A 26,192-nucleotide genomic window follows, 5' to 3' on the forward strand; every position below is an offset into this window, starting at 1 on the left:
GTCTTCTCCCTTAGAATGTAAGTTCTACAAGGTTAGAGATTTTTGTCTGTCCTGTTCATTGCTGTATCCAAAACAATTACAATAGTATTCAGCATGTAATAGGTACTTAGCAAACTTTTAATGAATGAACGAACCCAAAACAGAGAATTCTGACCAACCACCTCCTGGTTCAGAGGGGAAAACAGAGGCCCAAGAAGAAAGGCGACTCTTCTAAGCAGAACTGGAACTGCCACTCAGGTCCCCCAGGCCAGCGCACTTCCTACATACCAATAATGTATGTTTCACCTACTCTCGGCCCACACACTCATTTCTCACAAGATGGAAATAACCCTCAAGACTAAAATGTATTACTTCTTCTCCTTCTTCTATTTTTTTTTTTTTTTTTTTAAGACAGTCTCACTCTGTCACCCAGGCTGGAGTGCAGTGGTGCAATCTCGGCTCACCACAACCTCTGCCTCCCGGGTTCAAGCGATTCTCCTGCCCTGCCTCCAGAGTAGCTGGGATTACAGGTGTGCCCCACCACACCCAGTTAAGTTTTGTATTTTTAGTAGAGATGGGGTTTCACCATGTTGTCCAGGCTGGTCTCGAACTCCTGACCTCAGGTGATCCGCTCACCTCAGCCTCCCAAAGTGCTGGGATTACAGGCATTAGCCACTGTGCCTAGCCAAAATGTATTACTTCTCTTAGGATTGTTTTGATTTTTTAAAAGTATCTCTACCCAAAAGTATAACACTGGATTGGGAACACCATAAACAGGTTGTTGGAGAAGCTATTGGGAAGTGGGAAGCCTTGGTGGAAATCCCCAAATCATACCTTGGCCCATGCTGTCTTAGAGATGAGGCTCATCCTAGAGAAAATACCTCACTAACGGAGCCTTCAAGAAGGGTCCTTTTCCTTGGAGAATAAAGGGTTCTTTCCCTAAAGTTTTACTTTTATTTTGTTAAGAGATGAGGTCTCACTCTGTTGCCCAGGCTGGAGTGCAAAGGCATGATTACAGTTCGCTGCAGCCTCAAACTTCTGAAGGTCTCAATCGATCTTCCTGCCTCAGCCTTCCAAATAGCTGAAATTCCAAGCAGGAGCCACGGCACCAGGTGACTTTTCCTAGCTTTAAATGGAAGAGGCTCCTAACCGCGAATGTAATGACTAACTACTGCCTGACCCACTCTTACCCCAGTCTCTCAGGAGTCACCCAGTTTCCTCTTTATAATAATTATCACAAATGCATGTAACTCGGGAGAAATGGCAGAGTTTTACATCCATTCTCATTGGATTTTTGTGTCCAACTTGTGAGGGAAACTCCTTCTCCCCATTACAAAGAAAACAGGCTAGGGCCAGGCTGGGTGGCTCACGTCTGTAATCCTAGCATTTTGGGAGGCCAAGGCAGATGGATCACTTGAGGTCAGGAGTTCGAGACCAGCCTGGCTAACATGGCAAAATCCCATCTCTACTAAAAATATAAAAATTGGCCTGGCCAGGCTTGGCGGTGCGTGCATGTAATCCCAGCTACTCTGGAGGCTGAGGCAGGAGAAATGCTTAAACCTAGGAGGTGGAGGTTGCAGTGGTCCAAGATTGTGCTACTGCACTGTAGCCTGGGTGACAGAGTGAGACTCTCTAAAAGCAGGAGGAGGAGGAGGAGGAGGCGGAGAAGAAGAAGAAGAAGAAGAAGAAGAAGAAGAAGAAGAAGAAGAAGAAGAAGAAGAAGAAGAAGAAGAAGAAGAAGAAGAAGAAGAAGAAGAAGAAGAAGAAGAAGAGGAAGAAGAAGAAGAAGGAGGAGGAGGAGGAGGAGGAGGAGGAGGAGGAGGAAAAAGAAAACAGGGGCTTAGGGGCTGACTTAGTCGAGTTGAGATGCTGACTGTCCAAGCTTTTTTGACTCCTCCACACACAGTGCTCTGTCTTTTTATGATTTTTCTTGTTTTTGTATACAGACATCTGCTTTTTCTTTTTTGAGACAGTCTTGTTCTGTTGCCAGACTGAAGTGCAGTGCGCGATCTTGGCTCACTGCAAGCTCCGCCACCCGGGTTCATGCCATTCTCCTGCCTCAGCCTCCCGAGTAGCTGGGACTACAGGCGCCCGCCACCACGCCTGGCTAATTTTTTGTATTTTTAGTAGAGACAGGGTTTCGCCGTGTTAGCTAGGATGGTCTCGATCTCCTGACCTCGTGATCCACCCACCTCGGCCTCCCAAAGTGCTGGGACTACAGGCGTGAGCCATCGCGCCTGGCCTTTTATTATTTTTTTAATTATTATTTTTTTTGAGACCGGGTCTGACTTTGTCACCCAGCCTGGAGTGCAGTGACATGATGATAGCTCACTGTAGCCTCGATTTCCGGGGCTCAAGTGACCTTTCTGCTTCAGCCTCTTGAGTAGCTGGGACTACAGGCGTGTACCATCACGCCTGGCTCACTTCAAAAAAGTTTCTTTGTAGACATGGATTCTCGCCGTGTTGCCCAGTCTGGTCTCAAACTCCTGGCTTCAAGCAATCCACCTGCCTCGGCCTCCCAAAGTGCTGGAATTACAGGCATGAGAATTTGTGATAGGAAAAGAGTATTCAGACTTGAAAAAAAATAGAACGTTTAGAAATGAAAAATAACTATTCATGAGCCAGGCACAGTGGCTCAAGCCTGTAATCCCAGCTACTCAGGAGGCTGAGGCAGAAGGATTGCTTGAACCCAGAAGTTTGAAACCAGCCTGGGCAATGGTGAGAACCTGCCTCAAAAACAAAACAGAAACACACACCTCATGGCTAAGTGAATACAGAAGGCAACATCTGGATCATTCTTAGCTCATAGAGAGAAATAACCAGTCATTATGTAACAGGAAAGAAAAATACTCAAACTTTAAAATTTAAATAGCAGCAAGAGTGAAAAAGCCTGATTCTGTACTTGGAAAGAATTTAAATGCAAATCAACTTTCACTTGTTACACCAAAGTTCCAATTCAAAACTAAATTACGCTAGAGGTTTTTCAAGGCACTTTCTGGAAGTGATCATTCACAAATTTTTTTTTCAAAATTTATGCATCATATTTAACTGCTTATGTAAAGTGAAGTCTGATTTTTTATTTTTTTTTTTATTTTTAGGAGTCTCACTCTGTTGCCCAGGCTGGAGTGCAGTGGTGCGATCTCTGCTCACTGCAAGCTCCGCCTCCTGGGTTCATGCCATTCTCCTGCCTCAGCCTCCCAAGTAGCTGGGACTACAGGTGCCCTCCACCACGCCAGGCAAATTTTTTGTATTTTTAGTAGAGACGGGTTTTCACCGTGTTAGCCAGAATGGTCTCAATCTCCTGACCTCGTGATCCGCCCATCTCGGCCTCCCAAAGGGCTGGGATTACAGGCCTGAGCCACCATGCCTGGCATGAAGTCTGATTTTTAAAAATTGTGGTAAAATACACATAAAGTTTACTGTCTGAAATATATATATATATATTTTAGACGGAGTCTTGCTCTGTCACCCAGGCTGGAGTGCAGTAGCGCAATCTCAGCTCACTGCAACCTCTGTATTCCAGGTTCAAGCAATTCTCCTGTCTCAGCCTCCCTAGTAGCTGGGACTACAGGCACGCACCACTACACCCGGCTGATTTTTGTATTTTTAGTACAGACAGGGTTTCACCATATTGGTCAGGCTGGTCTCAAACTCCTGACCTCAGGTGATCAACCCGCTTCAGTCTCCCCAAGTGCTGGGATTACAGGCATGAGCCACACTGTGCCCAGCCCCGTCTGAACCATTTTATGTGTAAAATTCACTAGTATTAATTTTCACAGTTTTGTGAAACTAATCTCCAGAACTTTTGCATCATGCAAAACACAAACTCTAGATCCATTAGTGCAGTGGTCCCCAACCTTTTTGGCACCAGGGATTGGCTTTGTGGAACACAATTTTTCCACAGATTGGAAGCAGGGGGAGGTGGGGTGCTTTTGAGATGATTTAAGTGCATTACATTTTTTTGTAATTGAGACAGGGTCTCACTGTGTCATCCAGACTGGGGTGCAGTGGCACAATCACATTTCACTGCAGCCTCAACCTCCCAGGCTCAAGCAACCCTCCAACCTCAGCTTCCTGAGCAGCTGGGACCACAGGCATGTACCACCAGACCCAGCTAACTTTTTGCATTTTTTGGCAGAGATGAGGTTTTGCCATGTTCAGGTCTTGAACTCCTGAGCTCAAGCGATCTGCCTGCCTTGGCCTTCTAGAGTGCTGGGATTACAGGTGTGAGCCACTGTGTAAAGCACATTACATTTACTGTGCACTTTATTTCTATTACTATTACATTGTAATACATAATGAAATGATTATACAGCTCACCATAATGTAGAATCAGTGGGAGCCCTGAGCTTGTTTTCCTGTACTAGATGGTCCCATCTGGGGGTGATGGGAGACAGTGACAGATCATTAGGCATTAGATTCTCATAGGAAGTGCATAACCTAGACCCCTCACATGGGCAGTTCACAATAGGGTTCACCTAATGCTGCCACTGATCTGACAGGAGGTGGAGCTCAGGCAAGTGATAGGGAGAGGCTGTAAATACAGAAGCTCCGCTCGTTCGCCCACCCACTGCTCACCTCCTGCCATGTGGCCCGATGCCTAGCAGGCCACGGACCCCCGGGGGTTGGGGACCCCTGCATTAGGCAACTACTCCCCATTTTCCCCTATCCCCAGCTCCTGGCAACCACTATCCTACTTTCTGCTTCTATAGATTTGACTACTCTAGGTGCATCATACAATAGAATCATACACTTGTGACTGTCTTATTTCACCTAGCATAATGTCTTCAAGGTTTGTCCACATTATAGCTTATGTCAGAATTTCCTATATTCTTATGGCTGAATAATATCCCACTGTATGTATATGCCATATTTATCAACAGGTTCTCATTCTCTCACCCAGGCTGGAGTGCAGTGTGGCGTGATCATGGCTCACTCAGCCTCGACCTCCTGGGCTCAAGCAATCCTCCCACCTTAGCCTCCTGAGTAGCTGGGACTATAGGTGTGTGCCACCATGTCCAGTTATTTTTTTTTGTATTTTTTTGTGGAGACAGGGTTTCACCTTGTTGCCCAGGGTGGTCTTGAACTCCTGGGCTCAATCCTGCGTCAGCCTGCCTCCCAGAATGTTAGGAATACACGTGAGCCACCACGCCTGGCCTGCTATATTGATCTGTTCATGCACTGATAGACATTTGGGTTGCTTTTGGTTTTGGCTATTGCAAATAATGCTTCTACACAGTTACCTAAATATCTGTTCAAGACCCTTTCAATTCTTTTGGATCTATACCCAGAAGTTGAATTGCTGAATCACAGAGTAATTGTATTTTTAATTTTTTGAGCACAGGTGACTTTTTCACAGCACATGCAGCATTTTACATTCCTGCCAACAGTGCACAAAGGCTCTCATTTCTGCACATCCTTGCCAACACTTATTTTCTGTAATAGCCATCCTAATGGGCATTTGTCTATAGAAATGTGTGCTTCAAGTAACTGAGTGTGGTTTGCTAACACACTCAGGACAGTATCTGTCACAGGGTAATCTTTGTTTCTTGAAAAAATACACAACTCAGCAGTTTACAAGTTGGAAATAGTCTTAATACTGCAAGTTATATGGCCACATGGTAATTGCTTTCACAAAGCTCTAAAATACTGCATTACTACCAAGTGGCAACTCAAACTTTAAGGGAAGGGTTCCCTTGATCTTTGAGCTTGACAGATGAGTAAGACTATCCAGGAAATGACATTCCACAAAGCAGATGAAATAGCATGTTCAGAGGTTGTCATGGAGATGTAAAAAGAAACATTTTTAAACTCAGTATCACTGAAGGTGGCAGGCAATGAAGCTGGTGCTCACTATATTCCAAGTGATGAGGGGATTTTGTCTACAGTATTTTCTTCCTAATCTTTAAAAATATGGCTTCGTTTCCTGCAACTGGTTTCTGAGTACTTCAGACTTATGCTGTTTCATGGTGAAGTTTTTTAAAGACCTAATTTCACCCCCTTATTCAAGTGAGGAAATAAAACACAAAGAGGGCTGGAATGACATCACTCAGTCTTCCAGTTCAGAGACAGCTGGAACTGAAACTCCAATCTAGGGTTTTCTTTACTATTCCAACAGAACTTTATCAGGTCTCATCATTCATTTTCAGCCTTTAGCGTGAGAGGATTCTTAAAAGAATGGTATACTTTTGTAAAGACTAAAAAATCCCTTTGCATTAATGCAGTGCTTTGTTTTTTTCAAAGTGCTTTTCATCAGCACAATCTCCAGATGTTACCATGTGCCTCCTCTGCCACACATCTTAATTTTCTTGAACAAGAGCACTTTTGTTCTAGTTCCAACAGTTTCTCTCACACTGTTCTCTAATAAAAACAGTCTGCAAAGCTTAATCCCAACCAAAAGCAATCAAAACCGAATTGGAAACAGATACACTATGAATGCAGGAACACTATATTTATTAGGTCAATAATTCATTTTTAGCAATACAAGTACAGAGTAATATCACAATGCTGGTTACAAACATACTTAGTATGGTTTAATAGTTACAAATAACGGTGGGCACAAGTTGGTGAGAATGATATGAAAGGTCATCCTGACACAATGAAGAACTGTCTTCAAAAATCTATTTAATGACCTTAGATATTTCTATAGAAATTATTGTGGCACTATTAGTGGGGATTTTCACGTAAAGATTGTTAGTGTTTTGCTTTTAACTGTTACATTAAGAACTTTTAATTTTGAGCCTATTAAACTAAAATCCCCTGATGCTTAATAAAGTATAAAAATAGTACTGACCTGGTAATATTTAATAAAATGTAGCATTCATTCACATCATAAAAGTAGAACTAAACTGAAAAGTTTTAGTTACCATGGCAAAATATCTTCCCATAAAAGGAATATACAGAAATGAGTAATGTTACACAAACAGTACCTGCAATGGTTATTTAGTGATCCAACACTTAACTGTGCACCACAAACCAAGTTTTCTAGATATCTATATATAGCATATAATTTTAATCTTAAATTTTACTCTTGAAAAACATGTGCACTTCAACAAACTCACTAAGGCCACTCATGCTATAGATACCTAGGATTGCAATTAAAGAACAGTATTATGCAATAAGTCCTAAAGCACACTCCTTCTGATTATCAACAGGGTAAAACCAGTTTTCTGCCTAAAACATTCCTGAGATTTATGGACAAAAGTAGTGTTGAAGCTGGAGATTAATCCAAATGTCATATTAACAACAAAAAATTTCCTAGCCAGGCGTGGTGGCAGGAGCCTGTAATCCCAGCTACTCGGGAGGCTGAGGCAGGAGAATTACTTGAACCCGGGAGGCGGAGGTTGCAGTGAGCCAAGACGGTGCCATTGCCCTCCCAGCCTGAGCAATAACAGCGAAACTCCGTCTCAAAAAAAAAAAAAAAAAAAAAGAATTTCCTGGCAACTAAGGTCCTCCACAGCCAAGAGGTGAAATACACATTCACTTTTAAAGCAAAGGTAAAACTCTAAAAAATTTGTACTTATAAATTAGTGTTTTTCCAGTAGTAACTTTGCTACCCAGGGGGAAAAAAAAAAGGAGCAGCAAGGCTACAAATTCTAGGGAAAACATAAAAACTGGCAGTTAACGATACCTGTTATGAGCAAATCATTATTTCTACATATAAAGTTTCCGCCAAAGGCTTCAATCATGTTTCGGCATGTGTTTACTGAGTTTTCTGTCTGCACTATTAAGGAGCAGCCAAATGGCACCTTCATTATTTCTAAGATCGCAGCCTCTGTACTTAATTTTCATAAAATTATAAACTCTTCCCAACAGGCTAGGAACAAAGGTCTTTCTCAAATCCTTTATTTTCACAAATGAAAAAATACCTGGGCAGGGGTTACTACAAAGCAACAGTGAGTCAGTTTTTAACCAGGCAGAGACAGAGATCTGATGGTAATAAGGGTCTCAATCCCTTTGGCAAAGTCAGCTTTGAGGACCCATAAAGATTATGCTCTAAAAATTCCAACTGGCTCTATTAAATGGAATGCAGGCATGAATGGCCACCTGAGCGACACATGCGAGTGCTGACGGAGCTCCCTGATGCACCCAACTGGAGTAGCACCGAACTTTAGGAAGAGACTGGGTAGAAGAGAAGAGTCAGAGAAGGATGAGACCAAAGGCCCCTAATTTAACATGACTTTGCTGAACCTCCAGAAAAATCTTTAAGTTGGCCAGGGCTTCCTTACATACCTCACCATATGTAAAAAGTTTGTGCAAGTTAACTTATTGTGAGATAAATTTTATTATTTTCAGATTTTTAAAAAACCCAATAAATCATAGTGGCACACATCTAACTTATCCTAAACATCCCTACTTAAAGGATGAATCTTACACTTAAAAGTCATAGGGTATTATTCTTCATTAGAACCAGAAATAATAACATATTAAGTCATATCCCTAACCAAAAATGGCAATCTGTTTTCTTAGCTAGTGTATGCACAAAAGTATATGGATTTACAAAAAAAACAAAAAAACAAAATACATTAAAGCAGTGGTGATTAGGAGAAATTGCCAATAATGATGTTTCAAAAAAACACAACTGGCTGCCAATTGACATTATCACCCTGTGATCCTAGGCTTCTACATATCATGTTGTTTTATCACTGAGTGTGAGCTAAGTTGAGTTCAAACTGAGTTAGGGAGGATGAAGCTGTAGGTCATTTGTTTATTTTTATCCTAGGAAATGCTGTATGTGCACAAAACCAAAAAATACAGATTGAAAAAAAAAAAACTTCATATGGAAACATGTTTCAAAATATTTATTGAAAAACAATTTACCATGACATTCCTATACCACAAACATACCACTAGATTCTAAATAACCAATAAAAGTATACAAAGCCTATCCTGAAAATATCTTTGGAGGTATTAAATATATAGGCCCATGAGGATAGAGCTGAGTAACTTAAAAATGTTAGTCCTTGGTCACAAAGACTATTTGGTAATTAATAAAGAAGTGCCTCTTGACATTAGACTGCAATTAACTGAGGGGTGGGGGGCAGCTTCATAAACTGCAAGTACATCAATTTACTCTTTCCAAAATTTAAAAAGAAAATAATTCAATTTAAGGAATAAACTCAGGTTTCTAAATCACACAGTTATCATCTTAGGGTGTGGGCATGCTTCATCTCTTTCAGTACATCCCCCAACCAACCCCCTCCTAGAGAACTTAAATGCACTGGCTCAAAACTAATAGGACTGCAAATAACAGCTTCAAACAAGGTTGGGAAGTTGAAAAAAGTGCTTAATATATTAATAAAATTTGAAATCTACAATTTTTCTATACTCAATGTGGCAGATAGCGTAGATTTTTTCGCCTCTCACCCAACATGTATGTTAAAAGAAAACTAAAATTCAACACACATCCATTCACCCACAGACTACTCCAAGCATTAGCTAAGAGCAACATCTTTAACAGCCAAGTCATGAACCCCTGAAAATAGGGGGGAACCCAGATTCTTAACTATAGAAGCATCAGATGGGCTACTACAGTAAGAATTGAGGTAACAGCAAAATACCTTTTTGTTTCTTGAATTGCTACATGTCACAAATTCTTAAATTTGATTATTACCTCATAATTAAATAACCTGACTGGCTTACAAAAAAATCAAATCAAAACCCAATAAACAGAAAGACAAGTTAGTGAAATAGTTGTATTATTAGGGGATCTTTCCATTTGACAATACTAGTTGTATTACTATTTACCATAAAAATGGAGGGTTTTCTAAGACTTATTTTTGGGCATTCATTTTCATTAACCTCTATAAACCATACAGTAACCTAACATTTCCATCTGAACATGAACTTTTTCATGACTCACAGTCAGTATACTTGTTAACTGCATTGATTACTAGGGCAACATTCAAAATGAGGGGGATGGCTGTAGCCGATATTTATAGACTTGCTTATGGCACTGCCATCTGTGTACCTTGACTAAAAATATGCCATTGAAATTGCCAAACTTCCCTAATTTGGTATCTATTACATAATTTTTGCATTATTCTTTTTCATTATACATCTAAATGAAATCATTCTACTGATAAAAGTATACATAGGATCTAAAATAATCATCTAAAGCCTCTGGTCCAAATAACCACCTTCTACATAAGGCTGGTCCTTTTTAGATCCTCCTGGTCCTGTTAGCAAATGCTATCAGAGCATCTTACATTGTTGTACCAAAAAAAAAAAAAAAAAAAACAGTCAGAAGTGCTGGTCTATCAGATTTTCTGTTACTTACAGATCAACACTGGTCCAGTTCAGATGAATCTGACAGTCCTTTCCTTGTAATACAGAGTGGTTGTATCCACTTATCTGGGCAAGGTAGCCAAACATAAGTCAGGATGTCCCTCTTTTATTAGTACTTGTATTAACTTTTCTATACTGCATATAAAGATTTTCCCATAAAATTCCTTTACACTACAGTATTGAATACCTCCACATGGAAGAATTACATATTAAAAAGTTGTTAAAATCATCCTTACATAATAAGAATGCAACTCTTTTAAACTCTTAAATAGTTTTATTTAGGGGTGTGTTTTATTCTTTCAGGCTTTCTGCAAAATGAATTTTTTAAAAACAAACAAAAAAAAGATTTCCTGTTGTTTGTTCTACGAGGTTGAAAATGTGGGCCAGACTACTTACACATGCGGTACATGCTGAATATAACTGAATATATGCTTATTCCTACAGACACTCTGCAAGATAGGGATCACCCAAAATAGGGTCTTCAATGGACTGGACCAGTGTTTCAATGCAAATTCCAGCCCCCCAAAACAACATGGTTTTGATTTCACAGTATGAATTCCCTGGAATCCGGGAAAAGGTAATTGGTTAACTGAGGTCCTCCCTCAGCAGCTCGGTCCCTCAACATTCTGAGAAATCAGGAAGGACTGCACAACTTCTTCAGTGGACTGGGGGCTGGTGTTGACATCTTCAAGAGCATCTGTCACTGAATACTGCCGATCTCGCAACCGGTTCCAGTTAGACAGAACATTGTGATATTCAAACACTTTCTCGTAATTTCCAATGGAGTTGTAAAGTTTAATGAGACCTCGATAATCATATTCTAGTCCACTGTAGCCTTCACCAAAAAGTTTCTTCCCTGAAAGTAACAAAAAAGGAAAAAAGAAAAAAAAAGAAAGCACAAAAGCACAAATAATGAGATAACAAGCAATTTCTATAATAGGAACAAGTTCAATTCTTTAAACAGGCAGGCTTAGGTTTATTCTCCTGCAAGGAATAGATGTAATTCTTGTATCAGCATCCCCCAAATCAGTCCATGAGCTATCATTAAGACTTTAAAAAATTTTTCTCTTGTCTAAAGCTGGCCTCACTAGAACAGAATTATAAAAATTCATGGTTTGAAGGAACTGTTTTAAAGAGATCTCAAAGAACAACAGCAGCATCTCCAACAACAGAAAAATACACATGCACAGGCCAGTCATGGTGGCTCACGCCTGTAATCCCAGCACTTTGGGAGGCCAAGGTGGGTGGATCACCTGAGGTCAAGAGTTAGAGACCAGCCTGGCCAACATGGTGAAACCCCATCTCTACTAAAAATACAAAAATTAGCTGGGCATGGTGGCGCATGCTTGTAATCCCAGCTACTGGAGAGGCTGAGGCATGAGAACCGCTTGAACCCAGGAGGCAGACGTTGCAGTGAGCCAAGATCAGGCTGCTGCACTCTAGCCTGGGTGACAGAGAGAGACTCCGTCTCAAAACAAACAAAAAAACCAAAACACACGCACAAGGCTATTCACTGCAACAGTATTTGTAATTACAAAGTAACAGAAACAAATGAAAACATGTAGAATGGTTTAATCAACTGTGGTACCTTCACTCAATGGCATCCTATGTAGCTGCAAACTGAGGGGGAAATTCTGGGCTCTCTATAAATGGTTACGGAGTGACTGATGGTATATTGTTAAGATTCAAAAATGTAAAATACCAAAGAGTATCTATAGTGTGCTATCTTTTGTGTATGATAGGGAAAATAAGAAAATATGTATCTGTTCATTGTGCAAAAAGATATACAAAAACAATAAACCAGAAACTAGTGAGACTGGTTATCCATAGTGAGTGGGTGGGAACTGGGTAGAAGAAATCAGAGAAAATGACATGTCTCTGAGCATATCTTTCTGTATAGTTCTAATTACAGTCCATTAATTAACTCAAAAAATTAACAAAATAAAGAAAGATGGATAGAAGCAAAATTTAACATGTTAAATAAACCTAATTGTTTTGCAAAAGAATAACATAACCACATTGAAGGAAGGGGGTGTAAATAACCCCAAGTAACTTTTGAACACAGTATTCTGAATATATACTACCTTCAGGCTAAACAAAAACTGTAAATGAATATTGAACTCTAAGTAGTAGGTCTGTTTTTCACAGTGGTATGGGTTAGCAACTCTTAAACTACATGCACCTGAGGAATGAACAAGTCAGTCAATACATTATAGATAATAGGGAAACCACATGTATATGGATAAATGATTTACGATGAAGACAGTATCGCAGAGGGAAAAAAACAGTATTGTGGCCAGGTGTGGTGGCTCACACCTGTAATCCTAGCACTTTGGGAGGCCGAGGCGGGCAGATTGCCTGAGGTCAGAAGTTCAAGACCAGCCTGGCCGACATGGCAAAACCTTGCCTCTGCTAAAAAATTACAAAAAAATTAGCCAAGTGTGGTGATGCGCATCTGTAGTCCCAGCTACTTGGGAGACTGGGACAGGAGAATCGCTTGAACCCAGGAGGCGGAGGCTGCAGCGAGTCAAGACCACGCCACTGCATTTCAGCCTGGACGACAGAGTTTGAGACTGTCTCAAAACAAAACCAAACCAAAAAAAGTCTTTTGAAGAAATGGTCTTGGCTTAACTCTATGTCCATACTGGGAAAAACAATTGAATCCCTACTGCACACCATAAACAAAAATCAGTTTCAGGACTGTAGATCTAAATATAAATAAAGTTTCCTAAAGATAATTTTCTAGAAAAATATCTTTATTACTTTGGGAAGGAGTGAGCCATTGCGCCCAGTCAAAAAGATTTCTTAAACAGCATACAAAAAGTGCTATTCACAAAAGAAAACACTGACGCAGGCTAGGTGCAGTGGCTCACAAGGCCTGTAATCCTAGCACTTTGGGAGGCCGAGGCGGGCAGATCACAAGGTCAAGAGATTGAGACCATCCTGGCCAACATACTGAAACCCCGTCTCTACTAAAAATACAAAAAATTAACCGGGTGTGGTGGCGGGCACCTATAGTTCCAGCTACTCGGGAGGCTTAGGCAGGAGAATCGCTTGAACCTAGGAGTTGGAGGTTGCAGTGAGCCAAGATCGCGCCACTGTACTCTAGCCTGGGTGACACAGCGAGACTCCCTCTCAAAAAAAAAAAAAAAAAAAAAAAAGAAAGAAAGAAAATACTGATGCATCTGATTACATTAAGGACTGGCTGGCTGGTCACAGTGGCTCACGCCTGCAATCCCAGCACTTCGGGAGGCTGAGGTAGGAGGATCACTTGAGCTCAGGAGTTTGAGATCAGCCTGGGCCAAGATTGTGAGACCTCATCCCTATTGAAATTAAAAAAAAAAATTAGCCGGCTGTGCTGGTACATGTCTGTAGTCCCAGCTACTCAGCTGAGGCAGGAGGATCACCTGAGCTCAGGAGATTGAGGCTGCAGTGAGCCCTGATTTGCACTCCAGCCTGGGTGACAAAGTAAGATCCTGTCTCACACACAAAAAAGAATTATTGTTATTTAAAAGGCTCCATTAGGAAACAAGCAATAGAATAAGAGATATGTGCAACACATGTAACCAACGAAGGTCTGTCATATTCGTATCATATAAAGAACTTCTACAAGTCAGTAAGAAAACGACAAGATAAATCAGTATAAAAATGGGCAAGAGTTTTAACAGGCACTTCATAAGATGATGGCCACAGATTCCTTATCTTGATTTTGTAATAGTCCTGAAATGGAAATCCAAATGTTCCAAATGTTCATTAACAGTGGAATGGATAAATGATGACATCCTAATCTAGCATATGGCAGTGATATGCAACATCACAGATTTTACCATTATTGTTCACCAATAAGTCAGACACATAAAAATACACATTGTATAACTTTATCAAGTTCAAAAACAGGTAAGCCTGATCTATGATGTTAAAAGTTAGGAGAAGGGAGGGGGAGGAATGAGTGGGCAGTAACTGCACAAATACTTTAAAATAACTACTTTTGCCTACACATGACACTCTGCTGTCACACTTCTTACTACTGGCTTCAGTATCAAAAAAAGCACCTTTAGCAAAATGTTCCAGATGATTTTTGAGTGGTTCCTGAATATCCTTAGCAACTTATCCCATTTAAGTCTATTTTATTTTATTAACTATTTTACTATTTTATTTATTTTTTTGAGATGGAGTCTCATTCTGTTGCCCAGGCTGGAGAGCAGTGGCCCAATCTCAGCTCACGACAACCTCTGCCTTCCAGGTTCAAGCGATTCTCCTGCCTCAGACTCCTGAGTAGCTGGGACTACAGACGCGCACCACCATGCCCAGCTAATTTGTTTCTGTATTTTTTTAGTAGAGATGGGGTTTCACTATGTTGGCTAGGCTGGTCACCAACTCCTGACCTCAAGTGATCTGCCTAGGACCTCGGCCTCCCAAAGTGCTGGGATTACAGGTATGAGCAACGACACCCAGCCCCATTTAAGTGTTTAATAACATTTTCCTTATACAACATATAAGACATGCTGACATGCTGATTTGTAATCAACTGACTAAAGAAAATTTAAATGTAACATACCAATTGCTATAGATCGCAAATAAAGTTTCTCAGCATTTTCATACTGATTCATGTCATAATTATATAAAGAAGCCAGATGTCCGACTGAAAGGGCTACTTCATAATCTTCTTGACCAAGAAGTTGTTCTTTAATCTGAATTGCTTTGATGTGCATTTCTTCGGCTTCCTGAAAAACAATTATGCCATATCAATCATTATACTTTTTCTCATCTTAACAGTTCTTACTCAATGAGCAAAACTGATCTAAATGCCAAAGACATCTTATGAATGCCATAAAGTAATCATATCAAAGAACATACAATGTTATTCCAAAAACTGCCTATGGGAAGCATTACAGAGTTTTGGAAACCGCAGATAAACTGATGACAGCAATAGTATCCTATGCCAAAAGTAACAAGTGAAAACTTATCCTGGTAATAAAAAATTGTTAGAAGAACAATTTTTTAGAACAAAGAAATTTGCAAAATTAATTATTACAAGAAACTGTTACAAGAAATTAACAAAACATTCTAAAACAAAAATTACTTCGTTTGGTTAACACAGTCCAAAATTTAGTTGAACCTTCTTAACAAGCTCTATATCATAATATGTTAATTTACATGGGTATATACTTCATTTTTTGGAATTCTGACAATTTTTATTCCAACAAACTAAACTCAAGGTACTTCAGGGATATATAGGTTGCTTTTCAGGTAAAGAAGACCTCTCACTCTTTCCTTACTGTGATCCCAAAATTAGTAATATTAAGAATTTATAGGCTGGGCACAGTGGCTCATGCCTGTAATCCCAACAGTCTGGGAGGTTGAGGCAGGCAGATTGCTTGAGCCCAGGAGTTCGAGATCAGCCTGGGCAACAGGGCTGGGCAATAGGGCAAGACCCTGTCTCTACAAACAATACAAAAATTAGGCAGTGTGGTGGTGTGTGCCTGTATTCCCAGCTACTTGGGAGGCTGAGGTGAAAGGATCGCCTGAGCCCAGGAAAGTTGAGCCTGCAGTGAGCCATGATCATACCACTGAACTACAGCCTGGACAGCAGAGTAAGAACCTACATTAAAAAAAGAAAAATTTGTAACTCAAAATTCTAAAAGACATTGAAGTTAGTCATATTTATTGCTACAATTAATAATACTTGTTGCAATAGCTGACATTTCTTGCACACCTGCCATGTGCCAGGCATTCTGCTAAGAGCTATACTTAGTATATACTAAGAATTATATATCAATAATTATATACTAAGAACTATGTTTGAAGTCAAGTATAGCGATCATATTTGTCTTTTTTTTTTCCTTATCTCAAGTACTACTTTCATATATTAATCTTTTTTTTTTTTTTTTGAGATGGAGTCTCACTCTGTCACCCATTGGAGCTGGAGTGCAGATCTCGGCTCACTACAATCTCCACCTCCCAGGTTGAAGCAATTCTCCTGTCTCAGCCTCCCAAGTAGCTGGGACTACAGGTGCATACCACCATGCCTGGCTAATTTTTGTATTTTTAGTAGAGACGGGTTTCACCATGTTACCCAGGCTGGTCTCGAACTCCTGACCTCAAGTGTTCTGCCCACCTTGGCCTCCCAAAGTGCTGGGATTACAGACGCGAGCCACTGTGCCTGGCCTCATATATTAATCTTTTTGGTTTGATATGTTTCCTAATTTTTCATGATATATATGTATTTTTTTTTCTGGAGACAGGCTCTCACTCTGTCACGTAGGCTGGAGTGTAGTGGTGTAATCACAGCTCACTGCAGCCTCAACCTCATGGGCTCCAGCCATCCTCTTGCCTCAGCCTCTGGAGAAGCTGGGACTACAGGTGCGAGCCATCACGTCTGGCTAACTTTTTCTTTTTTGTAGAGATGGGATTTCCCTATATTGACCAGGCTAGTCTTGAACTCCTGGCTTCAGGTGATTGTCCCACCCTGGACTCCCAAAATGCTGGGATTACAGGCAAGAGCCACTGTGCCTGGCCCACGGTCCTGATTTTTAAATTTTATTTATATTTTGACTATTTTTTGTTTGTTTTAGAGATAGGGTCTCACTCTGTCACCCAGGCTAGAGTGCAGTGGTGTGATCAGTCACTGCAGCCTCAACTTCTTGGGCTCAACTCATCCTCCTGCTTTAGTCTCCCAAGTAGCTAGAAAGACAGGTATGTGCCACCACACCTGGCTAATTTTTGTAGAGACAGGGTCTCCCTATGTTGCCCAGGCTCGTCTGAAACTCCTGGTCTCAAGAGACCCTCCCATTTCAGCCTCCCAGAGTGCCAGGATTATAGGAATGAGCCATTGTGCTTGGCCTATGTTGTTTTATACTCGCTATCCTCTCAATTCCTTTGTGAATAATATAAGTGTATAATTTATTTGAGCTTACTTAAGATTATTTAAGATTCTATTTCATTACTTAAGATTAAGAGAGAAAAATATAGTAAAACATGATTCTACCTTAAATTTTCTCATTGACTGATAAAGTCTTCCAAGGTTTCCATAGTGTTTTGCAGTCTGTACATTAAATTCCCCAAAAGCTTTTTTAGCTAGTTGGAGTGAAGACAGGTGCAAATCATGAGCTTCTTGAAGCAGCCTCTGTTCAGTTTCCTTATTATGACAGTCAATTGCAATCTCCTCTAAAATAAGTGCTAAAAAAGAAGGCAATAAATTAGTGTACTTCAAAACTGTCTACCAAAGCTAATAAGAACATTTACTTTAAACTTAAATAATAAAAATGTTTACTGATTATATTTATATGTGATTATGGTTTGGAACTGGTCAAGATGAAAGAATTCCACTTTAACAAAAAAGTACACTTTTTGGTGGTCATTCTATTTTGCACAGTATATAAATTCAAATTTAAGAAAAACAATGGTATAAACGATTTTGCAGAATTAGTTTCTATTTTAATAGACTGCTATACTTTGCTGATGTGAATTTATTTTTCAAATTAAATGGAAGGACAAGGCAAGTTTTTTTTTTTTTTTTTTTTTGAGATGGAGTCTCTCTGTGTTACCCAGGCTGGAGTGCAATGGCGCGATCTCGGCTCACTGCAACTCCACCTCATGGGTTCACGCCATTCTCCTGCCTCAGCCTCCCGAGTAGCTGGGACTACAGGTGTCTGCCACCACGCCCGGCTAATTTTTTGTATTTTTTTCAGTAGAGACGGGGTTTCACCGTGTTAGCCAGGATGGTCTTGATCTCCTGACCTTGTGATCCACCCACCTCGACCTACCAAAGTGCTGGGATTACAGGCGTGAGCCACCACGCCCGGCCGACAAGGCAAGTTTTTAAAAGTTATGAAACTGTGTCAAGGAGTACCTAAGCACTTTTGAAAATTTTGAAACCACACTTTATAAAACATAACCTTTAACCAAACACAGCTAAGAACTGGTTTCCTCCTACTCATCTGACCAACCAAATCAGGCAAAACATTTCAATTTCAAAGCTGCATTCAAGACTTTCAAATTCTATCTAAAGTCTTAAGAATATACATATTATTTTACCAGATAATTTGATTTCTTGGAAAACTGTCTATGTACACAAAGGTAAGAAAAAGAGATTTACTTCGCTGTAGCATTTTTAAAAAATAAAAGGTTAAAAACAATTGTAAGAGTTAAATTAAAAAGGTAAGGTTAAATACATTAGAAAAAAGAACATATGTAGAGACATGAAAAAATGTTTGTAATATATTGAGCGAAAAAATCAGATTATAAAACTAAAAAAAAAAATTTAGTTATCTTATTTGAAGTAATAAAAGTCTAAAATAATATTCACCAAAATGTTGATTGAGGATTGGTGGGATTTTAAGGCAATTTATTTTTTCTCTTTTCTATCTAACATCATGTATTACTTGTGTAACTTAAAAAATACAAACCTAGAGGGAGAAAAACCTCAGTTCCAGAACTAAGGTAGAACATACCCAACATGCATGGAATTACCACATAGGTAACCCAATCATGTTAGCAAAATAAATACATTACATGAAAAAGCCTTGGTAGTAATCAGAAGGAAAGTTAAAATAAGAAATGGAAGATAGGGGTATTTGGCAAGAGTCTTGCAACATTCAGTGTAACCTGATATGAAGCTCAGGATAAGAATCCTGCACAACAAAGCTAAAGTTATGAAACCCATCTTCTATCCATGTTGTGCAGAAACATCTGTATTATTCTTCCATGAAATCATCAAAAAAAATTAATGCATGCATGAGTGAATGACAAAAAGGAGAGAGAAAAGAAATAAATTCTGGCTTATTAACTTTTTTTTTTTTTTTTTGAGACAGAGTCTTGTTCTGTTGCCCAGGCTGGAGTGCAGTGGCACGATCTTGGTTCACTGCAACCTCTGACTCCTGGGTTCAAACAATTCTCCTGACTCAGCCTCCCAAGTAGCTGGGATTACAGGCGTGTGCCACCACACCCAGCTAATTTTTGTATTTTTATTAGAGATGGGGTTTCACCACGTTGGCCAGAATGGTCTCAAACTTCTGACCTCAGGTGATCCGCCTGCCTTGACCTCCCAAAGTGCTGGGATTACAGGCATAAGCCACCAAGCCCGGCCTATTAACAATGTTTTATGAGAGATGCAAACAGTCTTTCATTATGAACCACTGGAATCCCTTAAGTAGAGTTGTGGTAAAATGGCTATCTAGTAATACGTAGACACAGTCTAATCCTCTGAGAAAATCCTCCAATCCTCTGAGAAAATAAACAAATATCCCTATTTTATACCATATATCATCTATTTTAAAATATCTGAGTCTAGATTACAAAGGATACCTTTCACCCTCTTTGAAGAAGCCAAAAGAAGATGATCTTCAGGTAGGATGTGGGTAATGATACCAATAGCTCTTTCTGCATGAAATCTGTAATACAGATAGATAGAGTCTGGTATTTCTTTTTAGTTACAAATGATTTAGGAATTTTAAAAATCACAATCTGTAATATAATACTGATAGAAAGTACTTCTAAAACTATCTATGGTAAAGATTCAGCTTTTTGCTTTGAATTTCCAATCTGCTGTAGACTGAACTTTTAATACCCAACAGAGACTCCCATTTCCCTCAGAATGAAAGAGAAAGTCTTTACTACAGTCTACAACACTGTATGATCTTTCAGCCTGCTACTTCCCTGACTTCATCTCCTGCCATTCTCACACCAACCCTCTCCTTCCCCTCCAGCCGCACAGGCCTAGCAGTTTCCTGAACATGCAGAGCATGTTCTCACCCTGGCTTTACCCTCTCTGCAATGCTCTTCCCCTGAACATTCTCACAGCTCGCTTCTCACTGAACATGTCTTTCCAGAACAGATCATATAAAAGGCCCTAAAAAAATTTACCATTGGCCAGGCGCGGTGGCTCACACCTGTAATCCCAGCACTTTGGGAGGCTGAGGTGGGTGGATCACCTGAGGTCAGGAGTTCAAGGCGAGCCTGGCCAACATGGTGAAACTCTATCTCTACTAAAAAAATACAAAAATTAGCCAGGTGTGGTGGTGAACGCCTGTAATCCCAGCTACTCAGGAGGCTGAGGCAGAACTGCTTGAACCCCGGAGGTGGAAGTTGCAGTAAGCCAAGACTGCACCATTGCACTCCAGCCTGGATGACAAAGACTGTCTCAAAAAAAAAAAAATTTTACCATCATTCTCTCAACTCTTAGCCTACTTTACTCTTCTTCACAACATGTATTCTCGCCTGACAAGTTTGGTTATTTGTTTATGGCCCATATCACCAAACAGAAGGTAAGCTATTTGTTTTATTGTCAGTTCCTTTCAAACAACACCAAGCCTCCTCTCCCCCATCTTCCAGGTAACCACTAGTTTTCTCAAATCTGTCTCCAATTTACTGATTCTCTCTTTTGTTCTAACTAACCTGCTGTTAAACTTGTCTGCTGAGTTTTTATTTTTTTTTGAGACACGATCCTGCTCTGTCGTCCAGGCTAGAGTATAGTGGTGCAATCATGGCTCACCACAGCCTCAAACTCCTGGGCTCAGGTGATCCTCCCACCTCAGCCTCCCGGATAGGTAGGTTACAGGCGTACATCGCCATGCCCAACTAATTTTTTTTGCATTTTCTTTGCAGAGACGGTGATTTGCTATGTTGCCCAAGGTGGTCTCAAACTCCCGGGCTCAAGTGATCTACCCACCTTGACCTCCTGAAGTGCTGGGAGTACAAGAGTGGGCCACCATGCCTGGCCTATCTGCTGAGTTTTAATGTCAATGACTACTTCCATTTCTAGCCATTTGTTTTATTTTTATAACGACTCAAGATGTAATTAGTATACCACACAATTCACCCATTTAACGTGTACAATTCAATGATTTTTAGTGTATTCACCAAGTAGTATGCCAATCACCAAAATCAATTTTACAACATTTTCATAACCCCATGATGAAAGAAACCCATGCTCATTAGCAGTCACTCTCCATTTCCCTCCAACTTCCCAGCCTAGACAAAACCAATTTATGTTCTGTCTCTACAGATTTGCCTATTCTGGACACATCACATAAATGAAATCATACAATATGTGATCCTTTGTGACTGGCTTCTTTCACTGGGCACAGTGTTTTCAAGGTTCATCCATGCTGTAGCATGTATCAGTTGTTTTATTTTAAAATCTGCCCTTTTCCAGCCAGGCGCGGTGGCTCACATCTGTGGTCTCAGCACTTTAGGAGGCCAAGGTGGGCAGATCACTTAAGATGAGGAGATCGAGACCAGTCTGGCCAACATGGTGAAACCCTGTCTCTACTAAAAATACAAAAATTAGCCAGGCGTGGTGGCATGTGCCTATAATTCCAGCTACTCAGGTGGCTGAGACAGGAGAATCGCTTGAACTTGGGAGGTGGAGAGTGCAGTGAGCCGAGATCACGCCACTGCACTCCAGCCTGGGGACAGAGTGAGAGACTCTGTCTCAAAAAAAAACCAAAACAAAAACAAAAAAACTTCCCATTTCCTTTACAGGAATTTTCTTCATTCTTTCTTTTATATTAGGGTTAACAAGCTTTTTCTGTAGAGGGCCAGATAGTAAATATTTTAGGTTGTGTTGGCCACACATTCTCTGTTGCAACTATTGAACTCTTGCTGCTGCAGTGTGAACGAAGCTATAGAAAATACATGAATGAATGAGCATGGCTATGTTCCAGTAAAACATAAAACTTTAATTTACTTGCAGGCCTAGTTTGCCAACCTATTTTGTATCTTTAATCATAGAAAGAATACATACTATAGCATCAATCAAAAAACATTTTTTTTTTTTTTTTTTGAGATGGAGTCTCGTTTTGTCACCAGGCTGGAGTGCAGTGGCGATCCTGGCTCACTGCAACCTCCAACTCCCAGGTTCAGGCGATTCTCCTGCCTCAGCCTCCCGAGTAGCTGGGATTACAGGCGCGTGCCACCACACCCAGCTAATTTTTGTATTTTTAGTAGAGACAGGGTTTCACCCTGTTGGCCAGGATGGTCTTGATCTCCTGACCTCATGATCCCCCCGCCTCGGCTTCCCAAAGTGCTGGGATTACAGGTGTGAGCCACTGCGCCTGGCCAAAAAAGTTCTGTTAACTAAAGTTCTCAGGATTCTAATCCTGTTCATTATGTCTGCTGACTCAGAGGAAATATTTTCTTATGTTTTGTAATTTTTAATGGTGAGTTCATTTTAGGTAAAGCTTTGTCTATGAAATGTCTGTGTAGTTTGGGTTGACAGGTAATTATTTCCAAGTTTTGCATTTTCTCTCACAAGGCATCCCAGGAAAACCTGCAGTCCCAAAGTGCTTTTTAATATTTTTCTGTTTGGAGATCCTCAGGCATTATCCCTGTCTCAAGAGTGTTATAGGTAAAGAATTATGTTTTGTGAGGCTTCTTTTTGGGTTCAACTGTGATACCAAACTCAGATGGCCAACTTTCCCTATCATCTATTAATTAGATAGATGTCCACCTGTTGTCTTTTCCCTGGGGTTGTAGTCTTTTTTTTTTTTTTTTTTGACAGAGTCTCACTCTGTTTCCTAGGCTGGAGGGCAGTGGCACAATCTTGGCTCACTGCAACCTCCATCTCCTGGGTTCAAGCAATTCTCTGCCTCAGCCTCCCGAGTAGCTGGCATTACAGGTGCCTGCCACCATGCCCGGCTAATTTTTCTATTTTTAGTAGAGATGGGGTTTCATCATCTTGGCCAGGCTTGTCTTGAACTCCTGACTGCAGGTGATCCACCCGCTTTGGCCTCCCAAAGTGCTGGGATTACAGGCATGAGCCACCGTGCCCAGCCGGGCTGTAGTCTTGACTCTGCTTCATGTGAGGGTTTCAGTTCTAACTCCCAGCCTCCTATAGGCTATTTCTTAAACCAAGGTTACAGAAATCTCTAAACTTTCCCATCACCCCAGAGCAGTTATACCACAGGCCATGCTTAATCCTTTGAATTTTAGTGTCCATTATTGGCCCTTGGAGGATTTCCCCCTCACTCTTGCAAGCTCAGTTACACATTTAAAAAGACAATTGTTATATTTGATTCAGTATTTCTGTGTGTTCTGACCAAGAAGTTTTCAGGTTAAGTTTGCTACTGTATTACTCAAAAATTATTGAAGTAAATACTCAAAAGATAAGTTACATTCTACATGAAAATATACAAGTCTCAATATTAAATCACATAAAGGCTAAGTGAATAACCTATAAATTAGTATGATTTTATTTATTTTTGGAAATAGGGTCTCACTCTGTTGCCCAGGCTGGAATGCAGTGGTGTGAATATGGCTCACTGCATCCTTGACCTCTTGGGCTCAAGCAATTCTCCTGCCTCAGCCTCCAGAGCAGCTGGGACCACAGACATGCACCAAAACATCCAGCTAATTTTTAAAATTTTTTGAGTAGACAGGGTCTCAAAACTCTTGGGCTCAAGCAATCTTTCCACCTCAGCCTCCCAAAGTGCTGGGATTACAGGCAAGAGCCTCTGCACCTGAAAACTGGTATGATTTTAAATGACTTCAAGAACATTTTAGGCATTCTGTTAAAGCTCCAGGAAGACAAATTCAATCTATAAAGTATATCAAGTACTATTATTAATATAATAATAGTTCCCTAATGGGAAAAAACAAAATAAAACAAAAACAGTATTTCCTCCTTCAGAGAAAAGGAATGTGGAACTTACAGTGCATTGTCAAATTTCCCAGAGCTATACTGGTGGACATAAGAAGAGTAAGCCAAATCTTCATGAGCTGTTGCTACGTGGATATTTTTGCCACCAAACACTGACTGTCTAATGTCAAGTGCTGCCTGAAAGAATCATAAAAATATTTGTCAATACTGTAGAAAATACCACCTAAATTAAACATCCTAGTAATTTAAATATATATCTATATGCCTAACACCACAAAATTATGAAGCCCAGAAAGTCCTGCTATATTTAAATTACAGAACACGAAAGTCACCTAGAAGGCCTGAATTTCTGAAGATAGAGTTTGACTTAAAAGGCAATGGCTTAATAATAATAATCATTCCTATGTCTTGAGAATCAAGACATTGGGAATGTTTTTCTCTGTGTCCTTCTTCAAAAGTGAACTTAGGCCAGGCACGGTGGCTCACACCTGTAATCCTAGTACTTTGGGAGGCCGAGATGGGTGGATCACCTGAGGTCAGTAGTTCAAGACTAGCCTCCGCAACATGGTGAAACCCCGTCTCTACTAAAAATACAAAAATTAGCCGGGCATGGTGGCATGGGCTTGTAATCCCACATACTCAGGAGGCTGAGGCACGAGAATTGCTTGAACTCAGGAGGCGGAGGTTGCAGTGAGCTGAGATTGCGCCACTGCACTCCAGCCTGGACGACAGATCAAAACTGTCTCAAAAGAAAAAAAAAAAAAAAAAAGTGAACCTTAAAGTCAAGTATGCCTTGTCTAGACCGATGGCATAATACATCATTTACCTGAGAATGAGTAAGAAAGGCCTAAAATAATTATCAGCCATCTTTGTTATTACAAAGGCAGCTTTAGCGACATTTACTAAATCAACAACAAAGACAAGCCATTATATGGGTAAATAAAAAATGGAAAACTACTCCCAAATATGAGCTCACAACCCAACAATTCCTTTCCTGAATGATTCTCTTTAGTTCCCAAAGCATTAACTTTTACGCCTTCTAGGCAATACTTAATAAAATAATGATGCAACCTATATTGGTGGGAAGGGTAGGTGTTAAAAAGTCATTTTTGAAGAGTGGTTTATACACCACAAACAAATACAGGTCAGCAAGTCAATATAGGTTGAAAGAAAAAAAGGGTAACCATTAACATACCTGATAAATTGCAACAGACTGACAGATATTATCTACATTGAGTAAGTAGAACCCATAATCTAGCAGTGTATCAGAATATTTTGGGTGTTTTGATCCAAAATGATCCCTATAAAAGGATACAAAATTATTAGCATATAAAGTATAGAGACAATTTAAAAGGATATTTTTAATAATAATCACCTACCGTGCCAAATACACTGCATGTTTAATTAACTGTTCTGCCTTCTTAAATTCACGTTTTACTACACAAGCCTAAAGATAAAGTGAAAAACGGTTAACTCTCAAACAGTTCATTAGTGTGCTAAAATAAGTGTAGTTTATATATTCTGGCTATAACAGTTAATAAGAAAAAAACCCTCCAAACGTAAATACAAAGGTTCTATTTGTAATTTCTTTCCTTCCAAGTACTTAAAAATTTTCTATTATAGGCCGGGCGCGGTGGCTCACGCCTGTAATCCCAGCACTTTGGGAGGCCAAGGCGGGCAGATCACCAGGTCAGAAGATCCAGACCATCCTGGCTAACACGGTGAAACCCCATCTCTACTAAAAATACAAAAAAATTAGCCGGGCGTGGTGGCAGGCGCCTGTGTAGTCCCAGCTACTCGGGAGGCTAAGGCAGGAGAATAGCGTGAACCCATGGGGGCAGAGCTTGCAGTGAGCCGAGTGCCACTGCACTCCAGCCTGGGCGACAGAGAGAGACACCGTTTAAAAAAAAAAAATTCTATTACAAACATATGTATATAAGCTGGGAAAATTATAAAGTTTAAAATTTTGACAGTCAGTCCTAGTACAAATCTGTCATAATAAAGTCACCTTACAAAGCTGGTATACTCCCATTTTTCCCTATTATTAAAATAAAATAATGGGGGCAGCATTTACCACAGCATTTTCTAAGGTCCTTATATCCCAGTCCTGGAGTGGCTTACAACAACCTTTTGTTATTTTCATTTACTAATTTTTAAATGCATAGAATTTCAAGTTTTCTTATAATTTCTTTTCTTAAGAGACAAGGTTTTATGTTGCCCAGGCTGGACTTGAATTCCTGGCTACAGGCATGTGCCATTGTGCACAACTCCCAATTATTTCTTAAAATATTTTGATCCATGAGTATAGCTAGTCGTTTTTTAAAAA

The 26,192-nt window shown here is 40.1% G+C and overlaps 1 protein-coding gene across 7 annotated transcripts in view; it reads right to left on the bottom strand.

Annotated features, from left to right (window-relative positions):
• Positions 1 to 6,415: 6,415 nt before the first annotated feature.
• Positions 6,416 to 26,192, bottom strand: part of APPBP2 (amyloid beta precursor protein binding protein 2) — an 80,902-nt gene continuing 61,125 nt past the window's right edge. For 6 of the 7 annotated variants that reach the window (XM_005583897.4, XM_074019072.1, XM_074019074.1 and 3 more), the window contains 7 exons: positions 25,246 to 25,313; positions 25,062 to 25,167; positions 23,919 to 24,043; positions 19,573 to 19,658; positions 17,255 to 17,445; positions 14,825 to 14,990; positions 6,416 to 11,122 (listed from right to left, as the gene is read on the bottom strand). In XM_005583897.4, coding sequence (XP_005583954.1) covers positions 10,869 to 11,122; positions 14,825 to 14,990; positions 17,255 to 17,445; positions 19,573 to 19,658; positions 23,919 to 24,043; positions 25,062 to 25,167; positions 25,246 to 25,313 — 996 coding nt within the window. In that variant the 3' untranslated portion in view covers positions 6,416 to 10,868. The remainder of the gene's footprint in view (positions 11,123 to 14,824; positions 14,991 to 17,254; positions 17,446 to 19,572; positions 19,659 to 23,918; positions 24,044 to 25,061; positions 25,168 to 25,245; positions 25,314 to 26,192) is intronic. The other variant, XR_012425553.1, reaches the window with a different exon arrangement.

This window comes from Macaca fascicularis, chromosome 16 (assembly GCF_037993035.2).
Source record: "Macaca fascicularis isolate 582-1 chromosome 16, T2T-MFA8v1.1".
Lineage (NCBI taxonomy): Eukaryota > Metazoa > Chordata > Mammalia > Primates > Cercopithecidae > Macaca > Macaca fascicularis.